General features: G+C 38.8%; 1 protein-coding gene across 1 annotated transcript; it reads left to right on the plus strand.

Moving 5' to 3' along the window:
* The first annotated feature begins 3,033 nt into the window (after positions 1-3,033).
* LOC129485147 (olfactory receptor 2A5) lies at positions 3,034-6,395 on the plus strand. The gene is made up of 3 exons (XM_055284370.2): positions 3,034-3,253; positions 4,512-5,491; positions 6,277-6,395. Exons 2-3 carry the CDS (start codon positions 4,563-4,565, stop codon positions 6,332-6,334), a joined length of 987 nt encoding a protein of 328 aa, XP_055140345.1. The 5' UTR covers positions 3,034-3,253; positions 4,512-4,562; the 3' UTR covers positions 6,335-6,395.
* The last annotated feature ends 5,551 nt before the right edge of the window (positions 6,396-11,946 follow it).

An 11,946-nucleotide genomic window follows, 5' to 3' on the forward strand; every position in this document is an offset into this window, starting at 1 on the left:
ATAATGTTTGTGGGTTGCCAGAGTATAAGATGTGCTCCCAAGGTACTGTTAAAAGCTCTTTTGAACACAGTGGATTTCTGCCTCTGTGAATTATCAATGAGCCTCACTTCGGAAATCTTTGGTCATCTGCCATCTCTGTCCTTGGAATGACATTCTTTCAGTTGAGCCCTCATTTCATTTATAGAATAACAATTACTTTTAATTTTCACAATGAAGTTGCTGCAGATTTGTATTATATTTCTGATTAACAGCCTTGTACCCCTTGTAAGGGTCCATGAAATTGGGAAATTATGCTAAAAAGCTGCTATATTTTTCTTGAAGGATAGCAATGGCTTTCTGTTAGTAACTTTGATTTTATTTTATGTTTACTATAAGTATTAACTTAAGTGTAGCTTTTTACGGAAAAATATTCTTGTTTCTAAAAAATAGAGTTAGCATTATTGATATGATTAAAATGAATACCTTAATTTGCCTCCTGGGATAACATAGAGCATAGCTTGTTGATTTTCTTTATTTTTATTTTTTTAGTTTCCCACCTATCTCTCTGATCTTTCTTTTTGTTCTCTTTTGGAGATTTATCTTTCTCTGTCCATCTCTAAAATATTGGTTATTCTTAAGATACTGTTCTTGACCTTCTCTTTTTTTCTCACCAAAACTGCTTTGCTCTCCTTGAATACTCTTATCCACTATCATGACTTTAACTATCTGTTAAATCTGTACTTTGACCCGGATGTCTCTAATAAACTCCAAAACTATTTAGTTAATTCTTTATTGGACCAAGCCACCTAAATATCCATCATGTTCAAAATTATATTCTCTTTTTAACCTTTGCTTTTAAATAATATCTTCCTTAGTTATTCCTCATATAATTGAATGAAAACACTTTATATACAGCCACACAAACCAGAAACCTGGGGAGCACCCCAGCTCTGTTTGGCTTCCTCACCACACACCAAGTCACTGAATGCTGATAATTATATTTCCTTCACATGTTCCATACTCATTCCCTCCAGCCTGTCTCCATGGCTACCATCTCAATTCAGGTACTCACTGCCACTTGAAAATGCAGACTCTACAGATAGTTTGGGCTTACAGTATCCAATCTCATTCTTTTAAACAATCCTCCACATTAACCAAACATTAATCTTTGTAATAACATATCTTAGTCAAATTGTTCTACTCTTTATTTCCAATGAAGTCCAATAGAAGCTCATTTTTGAACCTCTTTCCCAGTATTGTTATTATTGGTTTTATTGCTATGCCCTCCTCATACCTTAAGGTGCAGCCTAGTGTATCTTTTTTTCTTGTGGTTACTTCTTTATTATTTTTACACAGTTTTACAATTTTCACTGAAATCTCTTAACTCCTCCATGCAAAGTCAAAGCCTTCCCATATTGGACCTGATTCCTCCAGTACCAATGGGAAAATAACTTATAATCTTTGACATCTCCAGACTCAGATGTCACTACAGGCATAATTGAATAGGTAAGGTCCAGCCTGGCATGTCTTCCTGAAGAGTGTCTAAACTTTCCATCCACATCAAAGCCTTTCCCTATCCACTTTCAGAAGGATCTACCCCACTTTTCCTTGCTGCCTGCAGTATATTGTGCACACGTGTATCCCAGGTCCTACACTGCTTATTTGCATGGCTCACTTGTAGGCAGACTGTAAACTCTTGGAAGATGGAGACAGTATCTTACTAATGTTTGCTTTTCCAGTGTCTAGGATGATTCCCACACAGAGCAGATTCTCAATAAATGTAAATTGAATGAGCGAATTAATAAATGAATGATTAATTATTCAGTATCTACACATGGATAATTGTGGATATAAAACATCCATATGTAGATAATATATGAATAATTGAAAAGCATCTTGGCAATATTTTATTTAGTTCTCCAGTTTTAGGTAGTTAGTAAGCTTATTTTATTTTTGTTAAGTGCTTCAGCTGTTTTTTCTAACCACTGTACATAGTTACTAAACTTTTCTTGTCATTCTTCCAGAGATTTGGGGAAAAATATTCATTGAGCTTCTTTATTCTGTCCATAGAAATACACCTGCTTTGAAATCTTTATAGTCTGTGAGCCAAAATCATAGGCATATTTCCGAGTCTCCCCTGTTAGCTCACACATTAACAACCTACATCTCTCTGGAGTAAAGAACCCAGTGTGTTCTGACAAATGAGATTTGGATGTTTCTCTCTAAAATGTTGCCCAACCAGCAAACACACACACACACGTAGATATATACATAATACATATACACATAAGGGACGTACACATAAAAGGGATAATCAGAAACATTTTCAAGGCATCCTCTGTCTATGCTTTATTGTGTGAATATAAACACAGCCCCTACACCTGAGGCATCATTATACCAAAAGTTTTGTTGAACTTCAGGAGTATATCATAGTAAAGGTGAAGGTGTGAGTTACACATTTCTGTCCTTGAAACAACAGGGCTTCTACCATGACACCTCTTCAAGGCCAGCCTTACTCTGGCTTCTCTGGCTTCTCTTATTTCCTACACCCTATATCAAATCTCAGGAACTATGTGGAAAGGCCTTAGACTCTTTCTCACCACAGTGTGGGAGGGTTGATAGAAGTATTTTTTTTTTCTAATCTATCAATACCAAGTTAGAATTAACTAAGAAGGAGATTTTCAAGCATTTATGACAGAAGCATGATGCTCTGCCTCCTCAAGCTCCATTTAATCCATCCAGGGCAAGACTGAGATCCACGAACTTATCACAATCCAAATACTTAGGGGGTGTAATTTGCAATGTGGCCCCTGGAGAATGCATGCTCTTGTTGCTACAAGAGTTTTATGTGTAGAGATCCAGCTGGTTATTAAGCCATCACCTGCCAGCTTTTTTTTTTCTGAATGCCCATCTCCAGGGCCCAGAGAAATGGAGACAGGAGGATAAACAACTTTTGTTTCTTCCGGTAGACACAGAGTCTGACTGCTGTGTATCGTGTTTCCCTTAGGGACTCTACCTTGTCCTCAGGGACAATCTGTGAAGGCTTGAGTGGAGATGACCCCACCATAAAACCTATACTGCTGGTGTTCCCAGAAAGCAGGCTGCAGTCTGCATCATCCTATGCTAAGACAGACAACACCTGCATCTGGAAATTCCTTCTCTCAGAGGCTGCTGGTGGGAGCAAGATCCTCAGCTCTGGCCTTCAAAAGCTCCTGTGATCTCTGCACAATTTCTGTAAATATATTTCTGAGACAAGACCAGGCCTGATATCACAGTGAGTAAAGGGTCTTTTGCAAAGTCTGGTAGTTTAGAGAAGCTAGGGTCTGGAGGAAGGCAGGGCTCCAGAAATCAGTACATTGAATGGGAGATACAGAGATAATTTATTGGCAGACAGTTTCCTGGGCTTAAGGTAGAGTTAGCATTTGCAGAGGTGGAGTCATAAGCTGCACATTGAGAATGACGCATTGATCATTTAACATTTGTGTACTTCTATGAAACGTCCTGGTTTTCCCTTTCTATAGCCCCTGTGGCTATGTGGTTGGGGGAATGACAAGCAGAGAAAATTTAAGAAGAGTCTGAAGACTTGATTGAAATCTAGGATATGCTCTTTGAATGTTATTCTTAATGTAATGCCTTTCATTCGTTCGTCCATCCATCCATCCATCCATCCATCCATCCATCCATCCATCCATCCATCAATTCATCCAACAAGTGTAGTGGGCATTGTGCCAGCAACAGCACCTACTAAGAACCAGGGAAGCAGGCCTGCAAGGGGTGGGGTGAAGGCAGGAGTCAGAATATTATCCTGTTAACTCTTCACATAGATAACCACTTGCCCTGGCCATATATCAGAAATGACTTCAGTGAATGCTTGCTGGATTAGTGATGGCACTCTTTCTTGGCTTGCATGCAAAGGGAAACAGCCAGATTTTCCTGAGTTGCTTCAGGAAGTAAAACATTTAATGCAAGCTTTATTTTCCCTAAAACTAGTAAACACAGGGAAGCAAACCTCTTTGAAATTGCATTTGTAAACCTCATTTCCTAATTCATGCTTTTATGTGTTTTCTCTAATCATTTACTGGAGCACCTGCATGTGCAATGCACTCTGCACAAATTAAGAGGAAACCAAAATAAGAGAAAACCAAATATGGAAGAGAAAGTGGGGGAAAATATGCAAACTAAATAAATTAGAAAGTAAAACACATAAGAACATGGCTGTGATCCTTACTCTAAAATAAAATGGCTAGCCATTCTGAAAAACAACTTACTCTGTGGCTGCCCTTCTGATAGTAAAACTGTGGGTCTTGCAATCCAAGTTAAGTAAAATTATTTGGGACTGGATATAGTATACGTCACCCTGTCTGCATTTACTCTAGTTCTCTGAACCAAATTTATCTTCTGCTTTACCCTGGATTAAAGGATTTGGCATAATGGCTCTGAAAAAACTTGCTGACTGAGTCAGCACACCCTGTGTGCACCATAAACCCCTCCTTCTGTTAACTGACTAATCCGGATCTGCATTTGCTCCTCAGCACATAGCTCATTGCCACAGCAGAGTCCAACACAGGTACTGTCACAAGGGCATGACAGAAAATCAGACATGGGTCACAGAATTCAGTCTCCTGGGATTTCCGCTCAGCCTAAGGATCCAGATGCTCCTCTCTGGGCTTTTCTCCCTGTTCTACGTCTTCACTCTGCTGGGAAACGGGGCCATCCTGGGGCTCATCTGGCTGGACTCCAGACTGCACACCCCCATGTACTTCTTTCTCTCACACCTGGCCATCATTGATATTTCGTATGCTTCCAACAATGTCCCCAAGATGCTGACAGACCTTCTGAACGAGAGAAAAACAATCTCCTTTGTCCCATGCATAATGCAGACCTTTTTATACACGGCTTTTGCTCACACCGAGTGTCTCATCTTGGTAATGATGTCCTATGATCGGTACGTGGCTATCTGCCACCCTCTGCAATATTCTGCCATCATGAGATGGGGAGTGCGCACAGTCCTGGCTGTCACTTCCCGGACGTGTGGCTCCCTCCTGGCTCTGGTCCATGTGGTTCTCATCCTGAGGCTTCCCTTCTGTGGGCCCCATGAAATCAACCACTTCTTCTGTGAAATCCTGGCTGTCCTCAGGCTGGCCTGTGCTGACACCTGGCTCAACCAGGTGGTCATCTTTGCAGCCTGCGTGTTCATCCTGGTGGGGCCGCTCTGCCTGGTGCTGGTCTCCTACTCACACATCCTGGCGGCCATCCTGAGGATCCAGTCTGGGGAGGGCCGCAGAAAGGCCTTCTCCACCTGCTCCTCCCACCTCTGCGTGGTGGGACTCTTCTTTGGCAGCGCCATTGTCATGTACATGGCCCCCAAGTCCCGCCATCCTGAGGAGCAGCAGAAGGTCCTTTCCCTGTTTTACAGCCTTTTCAACCCGATGCTGAACCCCCTGATCTACAGCCTGAGGAACGCAGAGGTCAAGGGTGCCCTGAAAAGAGTGTTGTGGAAACAGAGATCAAGGTGAGGGATGCCAGGGAAAGTCTAGAGTGTTGAAGATTTCCTCCCAATGAGATTTGTAGGAACGGTGATGTAAATGCCTTACAGTCTCATCTCTTAGATTTCTGATATCAAGCATATATATTGATCGGCTTCTATCCCTAAACGTGGGGTACCCCACAGATCACAAAGCACATGCAGAAAGGCACTGAGCCGTGTGGTGCAGCAGAGGCGCAAAGTGCCATGAACTCCTACTGCCAGCTCCCACCCCTACCCAGGATCTGCTTTCTGGTCTTTTGAGGCTTAGTTCTCTCAAATTTCCTCTGAAATTTCTCTATTATTTCCATCTCTTTTTGCCGTAAGTATATGCTGGTAATCCCATACCATATGCTACTACAAGAGAGTACTTGTAACCACACAGAATAAATACTGACCTTGGTTAAGCAGCCCTCTACTGGGAACGTAAAAACAACTAAGAGTAGAGCCAATGCCTGGTCTGGAACCTAAAGCCTAAGGATGATGACATTAGTACTGGAAGTTCATCTAAATCACCCTAACAAATCTAATTCTGTAAAAAGCAAAGTTTAATTGTATAGACTTTTTTATATAAAAGGCAGAGAAATATCAGGATCTTTGTTTCATTTCACTTAATTCTGCACCATTTAATTAAAAAGAGTTTGGAAAGATTTTGCATTTAAAATAAATATGAGAGAATGTTATTAGGGATAGTTACCTTTTTCATAATTCAGATAGCAAAGCCGGGTGTAGGTGACAATTTATCATTATGGTGATTACATAAAATATTGTAGGAGTAAGAAAATACTGCAAAGGAAGAAAGCATCAAGGGAAACTGATAGCTTGATGTAACATCATAGACCACTGCTTTGAACCAAGAATGTGACAAGTCTTGACAAGGACTTTTAGGAACCTCAACAAAATTCCAAAGAGAAGCTACTCCACGTGATATAAATTACTTTTCCTGGACCCAAGTGGTCAGAATGACATGGACAAGTAATTTGTTTTATTTTAACACAAGTCTGAGTCCTAAATGATCAGCATAATGTGATAATATGATTTCTTTAACACTTTGAGTATGGTACCTTTTGGAATTCTCCCTTTTTTCTCTCAACCCTTATAGTATTCTGTGCATTCAACTGTATGACCATGTATTACATTATCTGCTGCCTGTAGATTTTCTATTTTTACAATTTTAAAAATATATTCTTATCATTTCATGTATTTCTTCTTCCATGAAAGAAAGAAGCAAAGGGGGAACTCTTTCCTCCCACCCTCTCTCCAAACACACTGTTTTCTTTTCAGTTCTCAAAAAGCCTAGTTGCTGACTATTCTGCTCATCCATTCATCTCGGTTAAACATTCTGCCTCTGGTGATGGTCTTTGTTTTCATATCTCCATACTGTGAGGACATTTTTTGGCCTGCAGAAATACACAAACCTTGCTCTGCCCCTCCCAAAGAGAGCAATTTGAATTAAAAAAATAAATACTGGATCTAAATTTAACTATCAACCACTATGGAATCATTGTGTGCACTATTCTGAAGCTAGAAAGAGAAAACAGGCACTATTTTCATATAGAAAGGACTTTCTAACTATATCTGAAAAAATTATTATATTCCCTAAAATATGTATACTTCATATTCTGCTTAAAACCTTTAAAAGAAAAGGGAAAGAGGAAACATGTAGAATAGTTCATCTCATATAAAACACAAGCAATAGATTTGAATTCAGAATTTTTTACCAAGGGCACAGTAGAAAAATCAGGGGGTAGAATTCATCCTATGTCAGTTCTAAATGATTGGGAAAGAATAGACCAAAAAGACCACATTTCTACAGAAAGTGACAAGTATAGATAAATTATAAAGAAATGTTCTCTAGCAGGTCTGAATAGTGGCTCTAATAATATATATATTATATATATATTTAATACATTACAGAAAATACCTGAGTATATGAAAAATTTCTATTAATTGTTTCCATATTTGAGTTCTAGGACTTTAACAAACTAATTATATGTTGGTGTTATGACCGCTTTATATATACATATTTTCTATATTAATCAGTTTTTAAAGGGGTGGGGGTAAGTGAAAGAAACATGCATTGCTTTAGGCTGCAAGTTCTACTGACTGCTTCACAAATGTTACCCCATTTATCTTGCATAAACATCGCTATTATTTTCCCCATTTAATATATAAGTAAACAAAGTTCAGAATGATTTAATAACTTATCCTATACTACGCAACCAGTAATAGAACTGAGTGTTATGGATTGTACTGATTGCAAACCCAAACAGCTTCTTAGCAGCTGTCTGCCCAAAACGTTACAAATTTTAGCTCAACAGGGGTTAGACTCAACATCCACATGATGGGGCAGAGTCTAGAACAAAACAGAGTTTACAGTATTATAGCCAAAGTCTTAACACCGGAAAGAATACATCCTGTAGCCAACCCATCTTTGGAGGATTCATTACCACCTTTGGGAGGAGTAGAAACACTCACATTAGCGGCATCATCATTTTCCAATAGTAACTCCCTCCTAATGCCTGTCTGCAAAATCACATGGCCTCATAAGGCATTGCCCCAAAGGGACAATCTGAACGAGAGACACCCTGCTTTTCTCAGCGTCTTATCTTACTTATGATTCTGGTCTTCTTTCTGTCATTAGGTGTACCCACCAGTGTTCTTTCCCTTTATGATGTGATGAATGCTTTTCCAGGAAGTGTCCCCATCTCTCCTGTGTACAGATGGATCTACCTTACCAGTGCTCTAGGCTGCTAGGACTGAGAAAGGGGGAACACAGCACAGGTGCAAGCTGAGATACTTGCTATGTTAGATTCACATCTCAATTGTGCTACCACTTCCTAGATAGGTCTGCTTCTAGGAATAATATAGCCTCCTCGATCCTGAGTTTTATTTTAGGTCAGATGTGGCTAACAAGGTTTCAGCTAGGTGTCTTATACAACTTTTGTGAATGCTAAATGAAAGAATTTATGTGACTCTGACTTGAAGTGAGTATTTTTGTGAGAAGGATATAAGGACAATTAAAATGAAAAATGATTACATAGTAAGACGAAGAGCTGGTAAAATTCATGACTAAACAACTATAAAACTACAAAATCCACTTTTATTTTAATGATTCATAAATTGTTATGATACTTACTGAACAATGGAAGTTTCTCAAAAAAATCTCAGCTCTTTGTGTTTGCAAGTTTCTGTGCCTATCTTTGTTTTTGTTTGGTTAGTGATATTGGGTAAGGTCTCCACCAAAGGAGGTTGAAGGTTAGTGCATAGGAGGTTGGGTATGAAATGGTTTTCATTGCTCCTGCTAGTACACAAAACTGTAAGAAGAATCCTACATAAAATTTTACATTCTCTACATAGCTTCAATCCGAAAAGGATTCTTGAGATAGCATCTAGATAGGAAATATATACAAAAATAATTAGTCCATAGCTTTGTTACATTCATTCTCCTACCCCCACACCAAGAATTCTCATCAGCTGTGTATCTAGAATAGCTCCTCTAGGAAATCTCGGTCTCTGTATGTAGAGATAGAAACTCACCCTGGTGACACCTTGTTAGTTGGCTGAAATTTTGGCACTCATAGTAGCCAACTCCTTATATTGGTCTCCCTGGCCTTACTATTGTCCTGGATACTAATCATATTAGGAAAGAAATATATGGATGATCAAATAAATGAGTGCATAGCCATAAATAATTTTTGAAATGACTGTGTTTCCACAGCCTGGAAAAAAGGAGGAAAAAAGCAAACAGGATAATTGTCTTCATATGTCCCATTGAGAATCTTGCAGGAGGCAAACATAGCTGTTTATTGCCTTCCCCAAAGTGGGGAAAAATACCCTAGAACCAAAAAGTAGGTTTACATAAAAGTGGAATTAACATCAATATGAGAAAATATTTTTGAACATTATGTTATGCAACAATGAGGTCTTGTGAATTGGTGTGCAGCCTTACTATAAATAGAAACATAAAGGTTGAGTAAAATATAAATACATTGAACAGGCATTTGCAATAGAGTCTTTCCAATGTCTCTTCAATCTTGAAAATTTAAGATTTCATAATAAACTTTTTCATTTTTTTAATGAGGGGCGGAGTTAAACCTGATTCTAAACAAACTTATAATCATTTAAAGATTTTTAAATGGTAATTCTAAGATAATCCTTTTCTGTGTCAAAATCCTGTCTTGTTCTTCCAAGGATTCAGCAGAGTCATCAAAAGAAAATATTCAAGTAGGAAAAAAGTGTTGTATAAGCTTCATACTTGTGGTTCTCACACTTTTATTCCCACAATGCCATCGCAACTTTATTTCTAGATATACATGGTTTCACATTTTAAAATATTAGCCTGATATTCAGTGATAGTAGCTCAATGACTTTTGCCTTAAACACAGGCACATGGGCTTGCACATGTAATCCCAACAACTGAAGAAACTGAGGTGGGAGGATCGCTTGAGTCCCATAGTTTGAGGCTGCAGTGAGCTATGACCATGCTACTGCATTCCAGCCTGGGCAACAGAGTGAGACCCAATCTCTGAAAAAACAAACAAACAAAGAAACAAACAAAAAACCCCACAGAGCAGTGACAGATTAAACCACAAGGAGAGGAAATGAAAAAGACAAAACCAGCTCCCAAGGCAAGATAAACATCTCTGTGGATCAGAAACAAAACATAAAATCAGACATGTGAGTGATTCAGAAGCCATGGGTTAGCCAACGGTTTGTAAGTTGGCCTGAGTGGAGACAGCTTTGCTCTTAGGAACTAAATATATTAAAGTTCTTCATGCAATAATGGGGAACTGAGGCTTAGCACCTTCCTTGAAAATAAGATATGGAGGAGGGTGGGAGGGACTGACTTCCTTTGCTTACTAATGAAGACCAAAAAATGTACTGTGCTATACTGCTTCCCTATGTAGCTGGTTGAAGACTTGTGAGAACCCAGGCCTTGTGCTGCAACCAAATGTGGAATCCAGCCACCCACTCTGGGTGCTGGGATTCCCAATATACTCAGTCACACTATAGGTACATAATTCTGAATCATTTATGTAAGATCCAGGTCTGGATAGGAAGCCCAAAGAGCTGGGCCGAGACAACCCCTGAGCTTCTAGATGAGAGAAGAGGGAGGGAGAGAGACACAGAGAGAGAAATGGAGAGAGGACTGGGTCTTTAAATCTATTTTCAGAAGCTGCCAAGAGAAGCAGCCCAAAATATCAACAACTGGAAAATAAATTTACTTCTGATGATGTCCATTGGGTGTGTTTAGGAATGAACAATTGATAAATATTTATGTTTATGTTTAAATGCATAAAAGATTTCTTAAAGATATGCCAATTATTTTAGATGGCCAGGGATTAAGAAGGAAAATAATTAGAAAATAACAGATGGATCCCAAAAGATAACAATTACAGAGCTTAGAAATAAAACATGCGTTCCCTGAAATAAGGACTAACTCTTGTATTTTTTTTTTTTTTTTGAGACGGAGTCTCGCTCTGTCACCCAGGCTGGAGTGCAGTGGCACAATCTTGGCTCACTGCAAGCTCCACCTCCTGGGTTCATGCCATTCTCCTGCCTCAGCCTCCCGAGTAGCTGGGACTACAGGTGCTCGCCACCACGCCCAGCTAATTTTTTGTATTTTTAGTAGAGACGGGGTTTCACTGTGTTAGCCAGGGTGGTCTCGATCCCCTGACCTCGTGATCCACCCACCTTGGCCTCCCAAAGTGCTGGGATTACAGGCGTGAGCCACCGTGCCCAGCCAACTCTTCTTAAATATGAAAAGAATTCAACTAACAGGATAAATTCTAGATGGAGTACATTAGGGGAGAAAATGTGAAATAGAATATGGAATGCATAATTTTCCCAAAATGCAACAGAGATTATTTTTTAAGAAAATGGAATAAAAAGCACATAGACTCTAGACTCAGATATAATATCTACTTATCTTATAAGGATATAAAAATAATGATGAAAATGGGATAGGACATTATTGCTGAAATTTTTTTCCTGATGGCTAAACACATGAATTCTCAGAACAAAAGATACTCTGAGTATCAAGCCACATGGATAAAAATAAATTCATATCTAGACATATCATAATGAAAGCACAGAACATTAAGGAGGAAAAGAAAATAATAAAACCTTCAGAGAATAAAGGAATAACTACAAAAGAACAACAAATAATAGTGGACTTCCCCTCAGCAAAACAGATGCCAAAAGAGAATATTCAAAAGGATTAGGAAAACTGTTACTCTACAATTTCACAGACAGTTAAACTATAATTCAAGAAAAAGAGAAAAATGAAAATGTTTTCAAACAAAGTCTAAGGAAAATTACCTCCCTTAGGTCTTCAACAAAATTATTAATAAATATATTGGATAGAAAAAAAGATGAAAGCAGAATAAAAGTATATAGGGTACATGCGAAGCATACGAGTTGATAAAGAATAATAGTAA

This window comes from Symphalangus syndactylus, chromosome 6, assembly GCF_028878055.3.
Source record: "Symphalangus syndactylus isolate Jambi chromosome 6, NHGRI_mSymSyn1-v2.1_pri, whole genome shotgun sequence".
NCBI classification, from domain to species: Eukaryota; Metazoa; Chordata; class Mammalia; order Primates; family Hylobatidae; genus Symphalangus; species Symphalangus syndactylus.